General features: G+C 47.1%; 2 protein-coding genes across 8 annotated transcripts in view; one reads left to right on the top strand and one right to left on the bottom strand.

Annotated features, from left to right (window-relative positions):
• DNAI1 (dynein axonemal intermediate chain 1) overlaps positions 1-5,019 on the bottom strand; it is a 64,409-nt gene extending 59,390 nt beyond the window's left edge. The window contains exon 1 of the mRNA XM_017892074.1: positions 4,725-5,019. Within this exon, the coding sequence (XP_017747563.1) occupies positions 4,725-4,772 (48 nt within the window). The 5' untranslated portion in view covers positions 4,773-5,019. The remainder of the gene's footprint in view (positions 1-4,724) is intronic.
• Positions 5,020-5,103: 84 nt separating this feature from the next.
• The window catches only part of FAM219A (family with sequence similarity 219 member A), a 59,309-nt gene continuing 43,481 nt past the window's right edge, over positions 5,104-20,931 (top strand). The window contains exon 1 of one of the 7 annotated variants that reach the window (XM_017892083.1): positions 5,104-5,572. In XM_017892083.1, coding sequence (XP_017747572.1) covers positions 5,513-5,572 — 60 coding nt within the window. In that variant the 5' untranslated portion in view covers positions 5,104-5,512. The remainder of the gene's footprint in view (positions 5,573-20,931) is intronic. The other 6 variants (XM_017892082.1, XM_017892084.1, XM_017892086.1 and 3 more) reach the window with 6 other exon arrangements.

The following is a 20,931-nucleotide window of genomic DNA, read 5'->3' as shown; positions in this document are numbered from 1 at the left end:
TTCCCTGAACTTCTTAGTCTACTTCTCTGATTTAGTTTTCTTCTTGGCATCTATCACCATCTAATATACTATATATTTTACATATTTATTTATTGCCACTTTACTTCCAACTAAAAAATAAGCTCCATGAGAGCAGGGATTTTTGTTTGTTTTGTTTCTTGCTATATCACCAATACCTAGAACAGTACCTAACACAGAGTGGGTACAATAAATAATTACTGCATGAATATTTACACATCAATATTTTTATCTCTTAGTCTCCAAAACCCATCTCTCAAGGCATGGATACGTATGGTTCAAATTTGAATCATTCATAGCCCTACTGCCGAAGCAGATATAAACATGCACCTGGAAAACCATGCTTACACAGTTACATTTCCTTGTTATAATTCCCCACTAGTTTCCCCATACCAGTTTCACCCCTTCCTATCCTTCAAACACATTCAGATGATAATTTCCAAGAACAATTTAGGGCATTCAGAATTCATATTGAACTCATTTCCTTAGAATTCAATGTATTCCAGGTATTGTGCTAGGCAGAGGGGAATCAACAATGAACAAGACAGACATGATCCTTACCATAACAGAGTTTATAGTCTAGTGGGGATATCACCCTATCCTGCCTCCAGAAAGGGGACTTAATCCTTTGTAGGAGAATATGAAGGCCAAGCTTAGACCCACAGTATGAATAGGATACGAATGAAAGATTTGGGGCAGGGTGGAGTAGAGTAGGTAGAAGCAGACAGAAAAGATTTCAAAAGCTTAGAGGAGATAACGAGTGTGAATATTACTTTCTAGGAAGTGAGGGCAGTTCAGTTTGCTGGGATTGTGGAATTTTCATATAGATGGTGATTTGAAGTAGGATGGGTAGCAAAGGCAAGATCATGCAGGGTGGCAAAGGCCATACCAAGCAAATTGGACTTTTGGGACTTTATCCTGAGAGCAACAGGGAACCAATAAAAGGTGACCAGTGGAGTGACATGAACAAATGGAATTTAAACTCCTCTCTATCCTCTATCCCTCTATCCCTCACCCCTGGCATCCCAGTCCTACCTACCTCCTCTCTGAAGTCTTTCTGCTGCTATAACCTGCAGCCCTCTCTCTCCTTCATCCTCAGGGATTCCATCCTCCTTTATTTTTGTATGCCTGTGTTCTGTCTCCCCCATTGAACTGAATTCCCAGAGGACAGGGACAACTTCTCAAACATCTCTAGGACATCCCACACCTGATTAGCACTGACTCAAATTGGTCTTCACTGAGGCAAGAAAATGATGAATACAACCTAGCACAACCCAACCTTTTCTCACACCCCGCACACCAATATTTACTCTGAATTAAAACAACCCTTCCCTCCATAGAGCAGTGCTGATGGGTACGGGGCCAGTTGACCCAGTTTTTTCTGCTTTCTGTTTACTATCACCTCTCTCTCCTCTCAGTGTAACTAGTCTCTAATGTCTCCCTAATGGGCTACAGCAACCCATCCCCAAGTTTGTTCAAATTGCAAGTTGCTAGAAAAGACAAATCGAATCTGTAATGACAGAAAGCAGATCTGTGGTTACCTAGGCAGGCCAGGGGTGGGGGATAGGAGGTGGGATGAGGCACAGGGAACTTCTTGGGATAGAGAAAGTATCCTATATCTTGAGTGCGGTCGTGGTTCATACGTGTGTAAATTTGTTAAAATTTGTCAACACGTACAACTAAAATGGTACATTCTATTATATGTAAACCAAACCTCAATAATTTTAAAAGCAAACTGCTGGGGCGCGGGGGCTCATGCCTGTAATCCTAGCATTTTGGGAGTCCTAGGCCTGTGGATCACCTGAGGTCAGGAGTCCAAGACCAGCCTGACCAATATGGTGAAACCCCGTCTCTACTAAAAATACAAAAATTGGCTTGGTGCGGTGGCTCACACCTGTAATCCCAGCACTTTGGGAGGCCGAAGCGGACGGATCACGAGTTCAGGAGATCAAGACCATCGTGGTTAACACAGTGAAACCCTGTCTCTACTAAAAATACAAAAAAAATAGCCGGGCGTGGTGGCAGGCGCCTATAGTCCCAGCTACTTAGGAGACTGAGGCAGGAGAATGACGTGCACCCAGGAGGCGGAGCTTGCAGTGAGCCAAGATCGCGCCACTGCACTCCAGCCAGGGCGACAGAGCAAGACCTGTCTCAAAAAAAAAAAAAAAAAAAAAAAAAAAAACCAAAAAAACAAAACAAAACAAAAACTAGCCAGGCGTGGTGGCAGATGCCTGTAATCCCAGCTCCTTGGGAGGCTGAGGCAGGAGAATCCCTTGAACCGGGAGGTGGAGGTTGCAGTGAGCCAAGATCGTGCCACTGCACTCCACCCTGGGTGACAAGAGCGAAACTCCGTTTCAAAAATAAAAAATAGGCCGGGCGCGGTGGCTCAAGCCTGTAATCTCAGCACTTTGGGAGGCCGAGGCGGGCGGATCACGAGGTCAGGAGATCGAGACCATCCTGGCTAACACAGTGAAACCCCGTCTCTACTAAAAAATACAAAAAATTAGCCGGGCGCGGTGGCGGGCGCCTGTAGTCTCAGCTACTCTGGAGCCTGAGGCAGGAGAATGGCGTAAACCTGGGAGGTGGAGCTTGCAGTGAGCCGAGATCACGCCACTGCACTCGAGCCTGGGAGACAGAGCGAGACTCCGTCTCAAAAATAATAATAATAATAATAAATAATAAATAATAAATAATAAAAAATAGGCCAGGTGCGGTGGCTCAAGCCTGTAATCCCAGCACTTTGGGAAGCCGAGACGGGCGGATCACGAGGTCAGGAGATTGAGACCATCCTGGCTAACACAGTGAAACCCCATCTCTACTAAAAAATACAAAAAACTAGCCGGGCGAGGTGGCGGGCTCCTGTAGTCCCAGCTACTCGGGAGGCTGAGGCAGGAGAATGGCGTAAACCCGGGAGGCGGAGCTTGCAGTAAGCTGAGATCCGGCCACTGCACTCCAGCCTGGGCGACAGAGCGAGACTCCGTCTCAAAAAATAATAATAATAAATAAATAAAAGCAAACTGCCTGTAAATATAGGGTCAGGAGGCTAAAACACAGTACATGAACTTCAACGTAAAGCCCAACCCTGACATAAAAATAGGGCATGTTCTTACAGGACTAGCAGCTTCCCCAAGGCTGCAGAGACCTAAGAAAGTCACAGCCATCTGCTACAGAAGGCCAGGTAAAAGAGGCAGAGGAGCAAAGGCTAACATGGCGATGGCCAGACCAAAATATGCAAAGTCGTAAGTAGCATGGACACAGATTGGCTCTCTAAACCTCAATATACCTAGACTTGAGTGAGGTAAATCTGGAATAAATAAATAGAAGTCCTGCTTTCCAGAGCTAGAAACTACACATTAGCCAGAGTGGTAATTCATAAAGGGTTTGGAAAAAGTTCCTGAAGGACTAAGTTGCTTCATCACAGAAGACTCCTTGGGAAACTGGGACTGCGTAGCCTTCCGTGGTGATGCTGAGGCAGAAGGCAGAACTCGGTGCTCAGTGGGTTAACGGGGGTATGACTCGGGTTTCCTGTGCGAAGGGATGACATCTGTCCAGGTGGTAATCAGAGCATAATGTTCACATAGCTGAATGAATCACAGGAGTGGACCAGGGGCTCGCAGGGAAGAGAGACACATGAGGCTCTAGAAATAGTTGGGGGCGAGTGTCTGGGTTGTGCAGTGTAGGGGTGGGGACAGGGATGAGAAAAGGGCCTCTCTCCTCTTCCTCTTTGCCTGCCCTCTTTCTCCTCATAAATCTCCCAGCACAGAAAATAAAACAAACTCCTGCACATAGCCTATCCTATATTCTGTTTAGTTCTCTTGCGCAACCTCTGTGGGGTCCCAAACAGCAAGGCCTGTGTTGCCACCTAGCCTGGAGCTAAGCACACAGCAAAGGGTTGGATAAAGAATGCCTTTGAGGCTGGGCGCAGTAATGCCTTTGAGGCCGGGCGCAGTGGCTCACGTGTAATCCCAGAACTTCGGGAGGTCAAGGTAGCGGGATCGCTTGAGCTCAGGAGTTCCAGACGAGCCTGGACAACATGGGGAAACCCTGTCTCTACCAAAAATACAAAATTTAGCCGGAAGTGGTGGCCTATGCCTTTGGTCCCAGCTACTCGGGAGGCTGAAGTGGGAGAATCGCTTGTGGGAGAATCGCTTGCCCCCAGGAGGCAGAGGTTACAGAGAGCTGAGATGGCGCCACTGCACTCCAGCCTGGGCTACAGGGTGAGCCTCTGTCTCAAAAAAAAGAAGAAAGAGAGAGAGAGAGAGAGAGAGAGAGAGAGAGAAGGAAAGAAAGAAAGAAAGAAAGAAAGAAAGAAAGAAAGAAAGAAAGAAAGAGAACAAGAAAAATTCCTTTGGGACAAGAATGTGAGGACAAGGAGGAAGGGACTCGTGGGAATGGGGATGGGGGAGTTAAGGAGGATAGACTGGTCAGAATGAGTCCGTGGGGTAAAGTGAAGAGATGGGAATGGTGGATAAAAGGAGAGAGGTAAGAAACAGTGGGTTGGGGTAGTATGGGAGAGGAGGCCAGGATTAGTGGGAAAGAGTAGGACAGAGTCAGAAGTCAGTGGGAGCACTTGCCAGAGGTCACGGGGGTGAGAAGGTTAGGGGTCAAAAGATAAAAGATCAAGGATCAGTAGGAGAGGTATGATTAGTGGTCACTGGCGACGATGAAGGTCAGAGGTCATCAGAAGGAAGGTGTGCGTGCGTTACCTGCTTACGAGACTGTTTATGGGGAGCCTTCGCAGAAGCAGGAAGCATCTCAACCCCTGGAGAGTCTACAAAACGCTCCCTCGTCTGAAGACAAAAAGTTTGTCCGTCTCCTTGACCACACACAAGAAATCTGGACTCTCCACTTCAACTACCAGTCGCAAGTGTTCTTTAGGGACAGCCGTCGTTGTGGGTCCCCGTGCCCTTGCAGGACAGAATCCAACTCCCTGACGCGGTTACCCAGCAACCGACCTGCAGCCAAGGCGCAGGCGCCTCTGGCGCGCCCAGCCGGCCCGGGAAGGAAGCGGGGTTGGGCGCACAGTGAGCCAGTCTCCACTAAGCCCCGCCCCCTCAGGAATCACAGCCGGGCGGTCGCGCGCCTTCGGAACTCCCGCATGTGGGTGGGGCTGGGGTCCCCAGACACCGCCTCCTCATGAATAATGCAAGTCCCGGGCGGTGTCCCGGACCCGGAAGTGGAGTTGCCGAGTCACCGCAGTGGCTGAGCTGCTGACAGGAGGCGGCGGCGGAGTAGGAGGCGAGGCAAGACCTGCGGCTCGGCCCGGCCACAGCCGCGGTAGTGCTAGGCAAGCCCACAGAGTCACGCCGGCTTCAGCCAGTCTGCGAACCTCTCGCCCCCGCCCACCCCTGCATCCGCCCGGCCCCTGCCAGCCCGACTGGTCCGGGAAGGCCTAGTCTGCACCACCCGCCGGGCTCCTGGGGCCGCCGCCCCGCGCGGTCCTGTCGGCGTCCCTGGCCGCGCCCGGCCCCTGGCCCGCTAGCCCGCCGGCACCATGATGGAGGAGATCGACCGGTTCCAGGTGCCCACCGCGCACTCGGAGATGCAGCCGCTGGTGAGGGGGCGGGCGGCTGGCAGGCCAAGGCCGGGAGGGGGCGTCGCTTGAGGGGGAGGGAGGGAATCAGGCCGGGGGGATTGTGCGGAGGGGCGCCATCGGATGGGGCAAAGAGATCCCTGAAAACGTATTGCCGGGGGACGGGGACTTGCAGGACAAGAAAACCGTGGGAGAATATGCTGGATGAGAGCAAAGGGACCTGTAAGGGCGGAGGGCACCGTCGGTGGAGACAGAGCACCGTCGGATGGAACGGAGGTGGCACAAAGGTGCACACAGCTAGTGGAGGCCCATAGCGGGGGGTGGCGAAGGAACTGTCATGGGGCATCGCCGGCGGCAGGCCCAGGGGGCTGGGATGGGAGGTGGGGAGGCGTTTAATCCTAGAGGCCTGTGATGCTTAGGGCGGGGGAGCAATCAGGCTAAGAGAGATTGGGAATCAGCTTTTAGAAGAGGAGGGGCCTGCCCGCCTGTCCGCTAGATATACGGATAGGAAAGCTGGGCCGGGGCGAGGGACCCAGTGGGGGAAGGTGGTTGGTGCAGAACCTGGGAATTCCATTCTCCGTTGGGGAGCGCAGGCAGTCCAGGCTGGGGGCATCTAAACCGGGAAGGAGAGTGCACGGCGACCAGATGGGGAATCGGGGTGCAGATGAGAGTGCTCGAGAACCGACGGGAGAGGAAGTGGGGCCGCGCTGGAGTTGCCTGTGCCCACTGGTTGGGAAGAGCCCCCATCATCTTAGGCCTACGTGCCTGAAGTCCTTGCTGGGCGCGGATCCTGCCGCCTGTCCGCGGTCCCGGAGTCAGGGAGGAATGATGTCATCGCTGCTGGCGCGGAGGGAATAGAAGGGGGAGGGCAACTCGGGTGCACCGAGGGTAGGCCTAAGGGAGACCATGCTTGCTGGCCACCGCCCCGAGGGCTACCTGACCTCGCATGTCTGTCAGGCAACCGGGTGGGAGACGTGGAGGCCTAGCCAGCTCGTATAGTGAAGGGAGAAGACAAGGAATGTCTAGGCTGTGTTCGCTTTATCCCTCTGGAGCCTGAGCTGGAATTGGAAGGAGGCAAGGTGGGCTACAAACCCGAAAGTGTGGATGCCCCATTTCTCTGAGCTATGCTGGCTGGAGCAGAGCTGAGCTCTCCAAGTTCTGAAGCTCTGCTTCTGTGTTAGGCAGGGTGGCCAGAAACAGGTCTACCCTTGGGCCTATAACCCCCTGGCTGACAGATGTGCTTTATAGCTTCCTGGACGAGTAACCCACCCATTACAGCAGCCAAGATGGACCTTGGCAGGGACCCATCACCGCCTTTTTGTCACACCTTTTGGGGGATGGTAGAGAGAATTATTAGTGGCCACTTAGCAGGAGACAAAAGGCTTTTTCCCCCTTTCATGACTACTTAGACAGTTCTAAAAGCCAAAACAAAGAAGTTTTACAGAAGCATACAATATTAAACCAGAGAGAGGTATTGCAGGACTTTTTCCTAGACTCATGCCATCATTGGATTATTTGGGAGCCAGAAAATCCTGGAGAGAAGTCCATCCCATGAACTTAAAGAAGGACTTCGGGCTGGCTGAAGAGAATTTTCCTTTCTGAGTTCTCTTTCTAGCTAACCTGACTTATCAAACTAGATTGCCCTTCCAGTTCTAAGCATCTAATCAAGAATCAAAATAGAGGGTGGATGAAGGAAGAGGAGGTTCAAATGTGTCAGGAAAAGGAAGCAATGAGTTGTTTCTTGTCTCCCAGCTGGGGTTTCCAAAAAGGGAGGAAATAGCTGTTCAAGCAAAGGGGAGAAGAAATAGAGCCAGCAGGCTCTCTCAATTGTCCTTGGTGCTTCTGTTATTGCCTGAAATTCTGAATAGTGGTTTGGCTGGGTAGAGGACTCTTGAGCTGTTTCTGGTCTGTGTGGACCTGGAGTTGGAGAAGTATCTGTGGCAAGGAGGCACTTAGAAAAGCTCTGACTGCCTTCAGACCCTTTTAACTGCTAAAGTCACCCTTGTCTGCAAGAGAATATATATATATTTTTTTGAGACAGGGTCCCCCTCTGTCACCCAGGCTAGAGTGCAGTGGCATGATTTTGGCCCACTGCAACCTTCACCTCCTGGATTCAAGCGATTCTCCTACCTCAGCTTCCCAAATAGCTGGGATTATAGGCCCCTGCCACCACACATGGCTAATTTTTGTATTTTTAGTAGAGATGGGGTTTCACCATGTTGGCCAGGCTGGTCTTGAATGCCTGACCTCAATTGGTCTGCCCGCCTCAGCCTCCCAAAATGCTGGGATTACAAGAGTGAGCCACTATGCCCGGCCTGAGAATACTTTATTGAGGTTGAGTGAGAGCCTTATGGAAATAGCAATATAGTCATCCCTCATTTGAGGGTCATAGACATTGCCCCGCTTCCTGACCTCTGTCCCCAGGTTGTATTCCAGAGGCACCTCAAAAACCGTTAAATCCCCTGTGTATTGTTGACCAGCAGAATCTTGTGTGATGTTTCTTCAGGAGTCTTCATTTTGCGGCATAAAGAATTAAGATAGCCCAGCCTGGGAAACATAGTGAGACTCATTTCTGCAAAAATATTTAAAAATTAGCTCAGCATGGTACTGCATGCCTGTAGTACCAGCTACTCAGGAGGCCGAGGCCGGAGGATTGCTTGAGCCCAGGAGGTTGAGGCTGCAGTGAGCCATGTTCATACCACTACATTCCAGCCTAGGCAACAGAGCAAGACTCTGTCTCAAAAAAAAAAAGAAAGAAAGAAAAAAAAAATCAAGATAGCATGTCATAGAGGTAAAGGGCAAAAAAGAGGGCAAAATGGCTCTTTAAGGGTATTTGGATAGGCCGTGAAAACCAGGGGCCCAGCCTCAGACTTAGCTATGACCTATTTCATTTTTTGCCATTTACTGAGACCTCTAGGAAGTCTCTCCTCCTTCCTAGATTGTTTTTCTATGTATGAGATGAAGACAAACTATCTCTTTAAAGTTTAAACAATAGCTCCTCACTCTCCCTTCTAAGAATATCACAGAGACCTGATATCATTGATTCAGCAATTAATTTACCAAATAACTATTGAGCATCTGCTCTGTCCCAAATATTAAACTGAGTATTAGGGATAGAGTAGTTAGCAACACAGACACAGATGTGACCCTGCTCTTGAGCTCACAGTTTATCAAAGTTTGTTTCTCTTGCTCACTGTCTTAGTGTGATCCTCCACTGAGGACAGAGTAGGGGCTGACTCCTTAAGCCCCAAGGGAGCCAGGCAATGCTGGTGTCATCATTGTCCCTTTCTGGACCAAGCTGTATGGATAAAAGCTTGTCACATGGGCGCCATCATCAAATAACTCTCCCCATCCCATAGTGATGGGAAGAATCCAGAGGCCGGCCATTCCCTACTTGGAAAGATAAACTCTAGGGAGAGCACATCTTTATTTTTGAAATTATTTAATTGAAAGAGAAACTCAGGCTTGAAAAGAAGGCCTGGGGGCGTGGCAGAACTGGCAGAGAAGGCAGCCAGCAGATCTGGGTGTTTCCAAGGTGCTAATTTAAGCATTAGATCTCAGCTAGTGGGAGGAAGAGGAGGAGATCCCTGCCCTGTTATTGCTGCTGCTGTTGTCACAGCTGCATGGAGCCTCCTGTCTCTGGTAGGAGTTTGCCTGAAAGGAGTGGCTTCCCTCCTTTCCCCATCACACCAATTATTTAATTGGCCTTGTTGCAACTCAGCAGCTGAACCAGGCCCAGGTCTATCCCTGAGAGGTCCCCAGGGTCTCTTCCTGTCTCCTTTTTTTTTTTTTTTCTTTTGAGACGGAATCTCACTCTGTTGCCCAGGCTGGAGTTCAGTGGCGCGATCTCGGCTCACTGCAACCTCTGCCTCCAAGGTTCAAGTGATTCTCCTGTCTCAGCCTCCCGAATAGCTGGGACTACAGGCGCATACCACCACGCCCAGCTAATTTTTGTATTTTTAGTAGAGACGGGGTTTCACCATGTTGGCCAGGATGGTATCGATCTCTCGACCTCATGATCTGCCCACCTGGCTTCCCAAAGTGCTGGGATTATAGGCGTGAGCCACCGCACTCAGCCTCCTATCTTCTTATGAAATGAGAGCTCCTCTTACAGACCTATCCACTGGACTCCATTCCTGCTGTATCTGTCTCTCAGACAATCCTGAGTGTTTCTGAGCACAGATTCTCCCAAAGAAACTGCCAGGGATAGGCACATTTTGTGTGTCAGCTCTGTGTCTGAGTCATACACCTCACTGATCTAGAGAAGTTCCAGCAGCTCAAGGCTCTCTGTTGATCAGTTGGATTGAGTTTGGTATATTGTTTGTATGAGCAACAGGAATATTGCTCTCTGGCCCTATTGTCTGTCTGCTCAGCTTGTTGGTGTAGCCACACAGTCTATGTCTTCTCTTCTGCTGCAATTGGAGAGGAAGAGAATTGTTGTAAGAAGAACAAATGGAGCTTTTAAGCACTTAATTGTGTCAGGCAACACCCTGTCTCCTGTGCTCTCAGGGACTAAAGAGACTTAAAGAATGGCAAATGGCACCAGACAGGGTCTCTGCACAGCTGAGAGAAATGTTACTCTAGCCTCACTGAAACTAGGTTATTGGTTAACTCATTGGTTTAGTTCGCGAGCATCTACTCAGATCAGGTACTTTAAGGATACAGGGACAAGTAAGATCTCTCCAGTGGGTGGCCAAGAGAAGGATGGGCTCAGATGGCTATAGAAAGATTTTTAGATATATGTCAAAAAGAGTAGAGATCAATGGAGTGTCATGAGAAAGAGTGACACCCTCCTTTGGGAGAGGGTGAGGAATGCTGAGATTCTGACTCTTTGATTACATGAGCTTGGGAGGGAGTTTCAGACTCCTACTGCTTCCTGACACTCAGGGATGGATGGGGATGGTTAGGACGGGACATTTAATTCAGTGGGTAGGCCACAGCAGCTCCTGAAAGTGGCAGAGAGAACATTTTAAAGATAGCAAGTAGCCACTGTGGAAAATTGACCTATATATATTCTATGTTCTGGGCACCTTAAGTTGCCTCCTTGCCAGATGACTTTTCAATTTAAGGGTGGATTCTCCTAGTGGGTCCATGTGGCTCATGACCCAGCAGTATTTCTCAAGCTCCTGGGCAGAGGCACTCTTCTTTCCTGCCCTATATTACAAACTGAGGATCAGGTTTGTTCAAGCCTGCAGCTCCTTACTACTCATCTCCTCATCAAACAAACACCAACTAAGAACCTACTCTCTGCTAGATGTTGTTCTGGGCTCAATAACACAGAATGTTGCTCCAGTGAGATGCACAGCACAGTCCAGAACTCAGATTGAGGCACTACAGAATAGTGAGCACTGCAAGAGAAGAACCAGGCCCAGGAGCACCAAATGAAAGCAGGAAAGGAAAGGCTGTCATTGAGTGGTCAGGGAAGGCTTCACAGAGGCCCTAGGAACTGGCCCTAGGAAGAGTACTAGAAGCTTGGCAGACTGACAAAATGAGGCTAAGCCAAGAAAGGGCATGGAAGAAGAAACAAAAGAGCGCATTTGGAATGAATGGAGAGTTATAATTAAGGGAATAACATGATCAAATCTGAGTTTAGGTTATCACTCCAGTGGTGGATGAGAGATTGGAGAAGATGAGATTGGAAGTTGGAAAATGACTACAAACCTGGGTATAATAATTCTGCTAGGAGATGATAAAGGCCTGCAGAAGCAGAGAAACATGGTGGGACAGATACACAAATACTAATAAGGTGGAATAGGCAGGATATGATACCTGTTGGGAGGTGGAATGGAGAGGTAGAGAGTTAAGGATGACTCTTGAGTTTGTGGCATGGACACCTGGATGGAGGAAGAGACCATCACCACCTCAGGAAACTCAGGAGCCCATGTACCGTTTGGTTTCAGGGACTTCTTATAACAGAGAAGGCTGCTGTTTTCCTTTGCTCTACTGCTGAAGCTACATTTTTGGGGTTATGAGGAACCCAGAAGTCCTAGAAAACCAAAGGTCAGAGCGGCACTGGTCCCCATCTGCCTCAAAAGGGCTGCTGAGAAACACGCTCATCTGCCAGTGAATACTTCTCCCCTGCAACTTGCTTTGATGAATTCAAGAGAATTGGTGGTAGCAGCAAGGAGCCATAGTGGGTTTTGTTGTTGTTATTTTCTTTCCAATAGCACTTTGATGAAGAAAAAATAAAATCCTTTGTTGCCTGAGTGCTTTATGTTGCAGTTTCTGGCTTTGCCTTTTACTATCATTCTAGTCAAATCTATGGTTTTTTTTTTTTTTTCTGACTGATTGAGCTGGGCTCTTTCACTGATTCCTTCTGGAATGGATATATGTATTACTACATCACTGCAAGAGTCATAATGGAAAAGGATGTGCACTTCCCTTTTCTGAGACCAGCCTGAAAATCTGCAATTGGGTAGAAGCAGAGCCCAAGTTGCTTCTTCCAGACAAGGTGTACCAAAGGAGCAGAATTCTGGGGTGAGATGGCTCAGAGGTGACTTGGCTTCTCAGAGGTCCCAAATGTGGCCTCTGTGGGTAGGTGCTTCTGTGGTAGCTGGGGTTCAGGCTGAGTCATTCCCAGCCCCAGCTGCCTGCTGCCCTTGAGTGCCTATATAGCCCAGCGTGAGCAGAAATGGAAAACAGGCTTCTTCACTCAAACCTGATTAGTCTCAGGGACCCTCTCACCTCCTGAAAAAGGCAGGTGGAGCCTTGTATCTGGAAAGGGAACATGGGAAATGTAGCTTCTTGGGCTTAGTTGCTTTGTGCCTTCCTAGAGACCTGGGAGAACTGGTTCAGGGAGCTCCAGAGCATGTGGGAAGGGGAGAATTGGGCTGAGGCAGATAAACAGAGGTGCTGGTTGAAGGAAGCAAGAGGTGTGGCTCAGCAGGGTCCCAAGTCATTGTTTCTTATGGAGGCTCTGGTGGGAATCTGGCTTTCTGGGCAGGAGGAAGGAAAGAAGGGAGGGAGGGAGGGAAGGAGGGTAGGAAGGAGAACAAGCTCTGGCTTTGAGTCTGCTCTGGAGTTTAGAAATTGGCACATGACCCACAGGCCTCACTGTGGGACAGTCAAATCAACTTCTGGTTGCAGGGAGGGACTCTGGAGTAGGGAAGTTGTCTAGGAAAGAGGCCTGTAGTGTCTGGTCTGGGAGAGAGGGTAGACACGCCCGCAGGAGTTTCCTCCTAGGCTTTACGTTCTCAGGAGAGAGTTCAAGCAAATCTATACTTGTATTTGTTGTTATTATTGTTATTCAGAGATAGCAAATTGAGGATCGGATGGTTGTGGTTATTGAAGGTCAATTTTAAGTTTTTATGATGGTGGTGAGGTATGTGACTGTGCGTGCAAGAAAGAGGGGACATACAGCTATGAATGGTGTTTTCTGAATGACCATTCCAGCCCTAAGTCTAAATATATGACAAGAGGCCACATCCAGGCAGAAATAAGACCAGTGATTGTGGCTCCTTGCCTGGTTTTGCCTGATTTGGCCACCAGATTCTTGGCTGTTATAAGCAGAGTACATTCCATCTATCGAGAACAATACCTGAAGGAGCATTTTAAGATTTATTGAATTGGCCGGGCGTGGTGGCTCACGCCTGCAATTCCAGCACTTTGGGAAGCCGAGGCAGGTGGATCACGAGGTCAGGAGTTCAAGAACAGCCTGGCCAAGATGGTAAAATCCTGTCCCTACTAAAAATACAAAAATTAGCCAGGCATGGTGGCGGGCACCTGTAATCCCGCTACTTGGGAGGCTGAGGCAGAAAATTGCTTGAACCCAGGAGGCGGAGGTTGCAGTGAGCCGAGATTGCACCACTGCACTCTAGCCTGGGCGACAGAGCAAGAGTCTGTCTCAAGAAAAAAAAAAAAAAAAGATTTATTGAATTAACTACATGCAAACTGTGGAGTGAGAACCACATATATTTCACTATGTAGTTAAACATAATCATGTACGAGCTATAAATTATAGTTTCCCCCACTTTTTTTTTGATACAGGGTCTCTGTCACCAAGGCTGGAGTGCAGTGACTTAATCTTGGCTCACTGCAACCTCTGCCTTCCAGGCTCCAGCAATCCTCCCGCCTCAGCCTCCTGAGTAGCTGGGACTACATTCATGCACCACCACGCCCAGCTAATTTTTTGTAGTTTTTGTAGAGAAGGGGTTTCGCCATATTGCCCAGACTGGTCGCAAACTCCTGAGCTCAAGTGATCTCTTCACCTTGGCCTCCCAAAGTGCTGGGATTACAGGTGTGAGCCACCATGCCTGACCTAGTTCCCATATTAATTTCCCATTTTATCCTTATGGAGGAATTGGTGAAGCCCTTGGCCACACGCCATGCATGGTTTAGACTAGGATTTCTTATAGTATTCTATTAGGAATATTGATACTTTGGGATGCTTTATGGGGGAAAGACGCTCCATAGAAAATTTCTTTTTTTTTTTTTTTTTGAGACGGAGTCTCGCTCTGTCGCCCAGGCTGGAGTGCAGTGACGGGATCTCATCTCACTGCAAGCTCCGCCTCCTGGGTTTTTTACGCCATTCTCCTGCCTCAGCCTCCCGAGTAGCTGGGACTACAGGCGGCCGCCACCTCGCCCGGCTAATTTTTTGTATTTTTTAGTAGAGACAGGGTTTCACCATGTTAGCCAGGATGGTCTCGATCTCCTGACCTTGTGATCCGCCTGTCTCGGCCTCCCAAAGTGCTGGGATTACAGGCTTGAGCCACCGTGCCCGGCCCATAGAAAAATTTCTTTGGGAAAGACTATATGCTCTATCCCATCACAATACCCACTGACATTTTAAAGGCTCTGAGATGTCCTGCAGTAAAGAAACCTTTTCAACTTTGTTTAATTCAATGTTACCCAAGCTTATTTAACTGTAGAACCTTTTTTCATGTTACATCTGTTAACATCTTACAGAACCAATGTGTTTCATGGAATATACTCTTTGAAAAACTTTAGCTTAGAAATTAGTATCTGTGCTGATCCAGTCTAGATTTATAGTCTTCCTAGTTCCTTTATTTATTTATTTATTTTTTGAGACGGAGTCTCGCTCTGTCACCCAGTCTGGAGTGCAGTGGCGCAATCTCAGTTCACTGCAAGCTCCGCCTCCCGGGTTCCTACCATTCTCCTGCCTCAGCCTCCCGAGTAGCTGGGACTACAGGCCTCCGCCACCATGCTTGGCTAATTTTTTGTATTTTTAGTAGAGATGGGGTTTCACTGTGGTCTTGATCTCCTGACCTCGTGATCCGCCCTCCTCTGCCTCCCAAAGTGCTAGGATTACAGGCATGAGCCACCGTGCCTGGCCTTCCTAGTTCTTTTGAGTGTCTTTTATAACCCACACCATTTTTCCTATGCTAGTGTTTAATGGGATGTTGCTGATTTGTTTCAGGGTCTGAACTTGCTGCTATCAGTAGGAAGCTCTTGGTGAACTTTGGTTAGGTGCACAGGCAAATACCAAGTGCCTTGTTTTTCTCATGATATTTCTAAGGGAGTTTTATTTCCCTTATGTCCCTCTACCAAATGTTGGTTTGATGCTTATTTTTTTGGACGATTTTATTGAGATATAATTTATATATTCTATATGTTAGCCATTTAGTACTTTACTTTTTTTTTTTTTTTTTTTGAGACACAGTCTCACTCTGTCTCCTACAGCCTTGACCTTCCCAAGCTCCCACCTCCGCCTCCCAAGTAACTAGGACTACAGGTGTGTACCACCATGCCCAGCTAATTTTTGTATTTTTCTGGTACAGATGGGGTTTTGCCCTGTTGCCCAGGCTGGTCTCAAACTCCTGGGCTCAAGAGATCCACCTGCCATGCCCTCCCAAAGTGCTAAGATTACAGGTGTAAGCCACTGCATCCAACTAGTACTTTACTTTTAAACCGGTGTGGCTATCCCATGGCTGAGTTAGTTTTGTTTTGTTTTGTTTTGTTTTTTTAATAGTGTTTGGGGAACAGGTGGTTTTTGGTTACATGGATAAGTTCTTTGGTAATTTCTGGGATTTTGGTGCATGTGTCACCCTAGCAGTGTACAATGTACCCAACGTGTAGTCTTTTATCCCTCACTGTTCGCCCACCCTTCTTCCATGAGTCCCCAAAGTCCATTATATCATTCTTATGCCTTTGTGTCCTCATAGCTTAGCTCCCACCATGGCCTAGTTCTATTTCTCATTTTTACCTTGGGCTGTGCTCTGTGCTTTCATGTTCTGCCAAGCAGTAGAGAAGATAAAGATAATCCAAATCTTTTATCAGGAAGAATCCCATCTCAATTGAGATTTAAGGTGAATAGTGGATTCCCAGATTAGGGGATGTTTCAGTACTTCCTCTGCAGTATCAGTAAATGTTCCCACTGTTCACAACAGCTCAAGAGACATTCCTGCATAATTATTTTATACCCTCCTACTCCACAGGCTACATAAAGCATGGATGATAAACAGGCATTACCCTTCATGCCAATGCCCCTTGATCAGTAGTTGCTGCTTAGAGCATTGTGTTAAGATGGATGCTAAGGCAGAGTCCTGGTTCCACATGAAAGACTGACATGGTTTGGTTGATTTTCCATGTCTGCTATGGTCTTCAGCAGGGGGAACAACAGTTCTAGTATTCTGCTTGCCATCCCAGCAGCCCTGAATCATCATAGTTATCCTGGACAAAGAACACAGGAAAGGCGAACTCTTGGGGATGTTAGCCAGCCAAGCAATCTGTTTCACTGAGGGGCTAAAGTTTTATGATATGGCTCCTTAAGAAATGAATAAAGGGGCCAGGTGCAGCAGCTCATGCCTGTAATCCCAGTTCTTAGAGAGGCCAAGGCAGGAGGATTGCTTAAGGTCATGAATTCGAGACCAGCCTGGGCAACATAGTGAGACCCTGTCTCTAAAAAAATTAAAAAGTAGCCAGGCATGATGATGCATGCCTGTAGTCCTAGCCATTAGGGAGGTTGGGGTGGGAGGATGACTTGAGCCCAGGAGTTAGAGGCTGCAATGAGCTATGATTGTACCATTACACTCTAGCCTAGGCAACAAAGCAAGACCCTGACTTTAAAAAAAAAAAAAAAAAAAGAAGAAGAAGAAGAAGAAAACTGTTTTTTTCTACTTGATCTTCAGCACTGGTTTCTGAAGTATTGAATTAATATAAAGTTTAAAATCCTTTTGAAATAAATAGGCCAGGTGAGAGGGAGTAACCTTGACTCTGCTGAGCAGATAAGAGGGGAAAAGAAACAGATTCAGGAAAAGATCTCATGAATTTCATATGAGTGGTTGACCATACTTAATATGAAATTATAAGCCCTTGACCAAAGGAGCAAGAAGGAATAGGCTACAAGAAGAGACCCATAAGCCAGAAGTTATTGGTGTGGAAAGGCCCTTTTATAGGTTATACAGCCTTAGCACTCTTTTGTTTACCCAGGCTAAACAGGCCTGTTTTTTCTTCTTACCATTTCCTGGGACACTGACTTCCAAATCCCCAGTCATCCTAGCTGCCCTAGTGGATACTTTTACGTTTCTCACCCCTGAAACTGAACACAGAGCTCTCCATGTGACCTGCACAGCACAGATTATTGTGGGACTGCCACTACCCATAATATTGATATTGTACTTCTATTATTGTCAATTGAGCTTCCATGATCATATTTAATAGCCATCCCTATTGTTATATTGAACTCAGAACATATCTGGAATAGAGTAGCCCTTTCCCTCAGCAGTGTAAAATCAAGGCAAGAACCTAGAATCACATCTTGAGCTAGGCTTACTGCCAATACAGGTAAGAGTCCACTGAGGATAGTGAGATGATGGTTCCACATTTATTAGAAATTACACCACATATGTATAATGTGACTCTTATTCTCAGAAAGGTAGCTGGCTGAGTTCAGCAAGATGGAATTTCAATAGGAATCTAGGGAGGCTGTGTGATTGGAGAAGGTAGGGACCTTGAGTGGACAGAAAGCTTAATATAAGTCCACTATATAACAAAGCTAATGTGCTGTTGGACTACATTAATAGAAGCATGGAGTTCAGTTCCTAGGAGGTAATCATCCTACTCTGCCCTGTTCTGTACTGGTCAGCACCATCTGAAGTCCTGCATTCTATACTGATATCATCATTCAAGAGATTGGGTGACTAGAATAATGAAGGGAGTCAAAACCATGTCATGTGAGAATAGTTGGAAGAACTGAGCTATTTGGCCTATGAATAAGCAGTCTCAGATGAAGCATTTTAAGATTTTCAAATACCTAAAGGACTGGGATTAGGAAAGAAAAAGAGGGTAGACTTCATGTTATCTGTAGCTTCACAGGGAGAACCAGAGCCATGGTGGGAATGTGAATGTGTTCTTACCTCACATTCTCTATGGTAGCAGTTCTTAAACTGGGCCAGAGGCCAGGACACCAGGAAGACACATTGCTCTGTGCAAATGCCCTAGTCTTTCCAAAGAAGATGCTAGGAGTAATATTCTAGCAGTAAACATGGCTCTGTTATGTGTGTGTACTATAAACGTGTCCAAAAATCCACCGTGGAACTTAGCACAAGCAGCACATTTCTAGTTTTCTGTCAGTGTTTGCTAATCTTTCCTATATATCAAGGCCTGTCACAAAAACACCATCTTCTTCATGTATCCCTTTCTTTCCTTCAGTGAGATATGAGCTCTCCATTTACCTGTCCTGTGGCCCTAATACCTTGTCATTGTGTAAAGTTTATGAGTACAATGTCTTATCCCTATCTTTAATTCCCCCTCTCTTTTTTTTTTTTTTTTTTTTTTGAGACAGAGTCTGTCTGCCCAGCTCTGTTGCTCAGGCTGGAGTGCAGTGGCACGATCTTGGCTCACTGCAGCCTCTGTCTCCCAGGTTCAAGCAATTCTTCTACCTCAGCCTTCCGAGCAGCTGGGACTGCAGGTGCACACCACCATACCCAGCTAATTTTTGTATTTTTAGTAGAGACAGTTTCACAATGTTGGCTAGACTGGTCTTAAACTCCTGACTTCAAGTGATCTTCCCGCCTCAGACTCCCAAAGTGCTGGGATTACAGGCATGAGCCACTGCACCCAGCCTATCTTTAATTTCTTTTTAAGGTAAGTGAAAAGATGTTTCCAAAGCACCTGAACCATCTCATTAAGTAGATTAGGAAAATAATTATTCCCACTTTATAGATCTGCAAGCAGACTCCCAAAAAGGTAAACAGGCTTAGCCATTACCCAGCTGGAGGTTGGCATGGCCTTTATTAGACCCTCCTTCACAACTTGGAACCCGATTAAGTTCTACATCAAGCTTGAACTTCTCCACTGGCTTTTGAGGCATCTACACTAGGCTTTTACTCCTCAAAGCTGGCCGTACTTGCTACCATTCAAGCCAACTTTCTTTCTAGTAAGTCCAGCCATGTCCTTCACCTTCTTTCATCTATTGGCACCTTGAGGCCTCCTCTCCTCTTAACAATTCTCTTCTGCCCATTTCACTCTTACACATTCTTCAGAGATCAATATAAACTCCCATTCTTTAGGGAACTTTCCCTGAATATTCTAGTGAGCTCTTAACCAATCCCAAAGCCTCTATAACCTCTAGCACATAACTTTATACAAATGATATTCTGGTTTAGGGTGTCCACTTTAATGTGCTGTGAGTCTTGTCACCCAAACTCCCCTTTGATCTCCTTGGCAGGTAGCTTCTGCCTCTAGAACTTACAGACTAGTAAAGAAGATTCTTGCTCTTATGAAACAGAACTATAGAAGAATACAGCTGGCTCCTTTAAAGATGAGTTAAGAGTGGAGAGGAGGTTGGGAGATTATTCTAAGGAGGGGAACAGTAAAGACCTAGAGGGGGATGAGTAGGTGAGAATTAGTAGAGTGGAAGCTACATGTTGGGGAATTAAGGGAAATTCAGGGGAATACAGGGATGGGGCATTCATTCATTATTCAAATAACATCTTTTGAGCATCTGCTATATGCAAGACACTGAGCCAAACATAGGAGGTAAAATGATGAATAAAGCAAACATGGTACCTACCTTCATAAGCTGGCAATCCAGTAGGAGAGACATACTAAACAAAATGCACAAACACAATTACCAACTATGACAAGTGATAGAAAAGACAAGAAATACAGTAGGAAAAGAGAGAATAATAAATTATTCTCTTACATTAGATTGTGGATGTCAGGTAAGGCTTCTATGAGAAAGTGATGTTTGAACTCAGACCACAGGATGAGAAGGATTTGATTCTTACGAAGAGTGACGTGCTCCTGGCTCCCTAGTGGGCAGGGGTCCCTAGCTGAGTTAGCAGTCTGAGTTCCTTACAAATTGGCCTTTTCCCATCTTCTCCCTTTGCAGCATTAGGTACGTTTTCAGAAGTGAGGGACATAGAAGAACATAAGAGGGCCAATCTAGCCCTTCTGCCATTGCTAGCAGAGCTGATAACTGTGCTGTCAGCTTTGTTGTGGGGGCTGGAGAAGCTATTAATGGAGTTGTAAGCTTTAATATTTAATGAGGAAAAAACTTAGCTTTGCTGATGAAGAGCTCCTACCTGAGTCTTCCAACATTATATGACTTGTACATATCCTCTTGGAAATGGAGAAAGTCTCTGGGGATCTTGGAGGAAGGGAAGAGTGCCAACCTGGATGTCCTGTTCTTCGTGTATCAGGCATGAGGTTCTCCTTACCACAAAACCCAAATGTATAGGTCATTCTGTCTGGGGCAGGCTTGCCTCTGGTGGGAAAGCCAGTAGCCACATTGGCATACAGATTGCAGCAGCTGGTGAAAGGGGCCTCCACTGGGCCTCCTATGCCAAATGGATGCCAAAGCTCTTCCCTGAGGATTTTAGCTTCCAGAAAGTCTTCTCTGCTCTCAGCTGACCTGCTGCATCCAGCTCTGGCCTAGACGACTCAGTGAAAGGCCAAGTGGGGATAATGATATGGGGAAGTGGTGGTAGCTCGTGTTTTAAGGAAGAGGAGGGAGAATTATGTGGAGTCAGGGAGGGAGACCAAGTTGGAAGGTGGTATTTAATGTAGCAAACATTGGTACCAAAGGGAACCAGTCAGGAACCAAGATTTGACCATCTGTTAGCCTCCCTATCAACTTCCTGATGGAATCTCATATTTCACATCCTTCATTTGCCATGGGCTCTGATACAGCAGAGAGACAGTCACAGGAAGCTCCCACAGGAGGAATCGGTTTGAGTATCCTTGAGAGGGTGGGGAAATTAGGATAAGCTAATGGGGGGCACAGGCCCCAGGACAGGAGCTGTGCACAGCAGTGGTAAGAAGGCTGGATACATCCTAGCTACTACCATTTTTGTTGTGACCTTTGGCCAGCCTCCTAACCTCTTTCGGGCTATTTGTAAAATAAATAAGATCATGTACGTGAAAATGAGCTGCAAATTACTATATTATTTCTGGTCTAAGTGTTGATGATGATGAAA

This window comes from Rhinopithecus bieti, unplaced genomic scaffold (assembly GCF_001698545.2).
Source record: "Rhinopithecus bieti isolate Rb0 unplaced genomic scaffold, ASM169854v2 scaffold_22042, whole genome shotgun sequence".
NCBI lineage: Eukaryota > Metazoa > Chordata > Mammalia > Primates > Cercopithecidae > Rhinopithecus > Rhinopithecus bieti.
The sequence above is the reverse complement of the archived record's forward strand: the minus strand, read 5'-3'. Positions and strand labels throughout refer to the sequence as shown.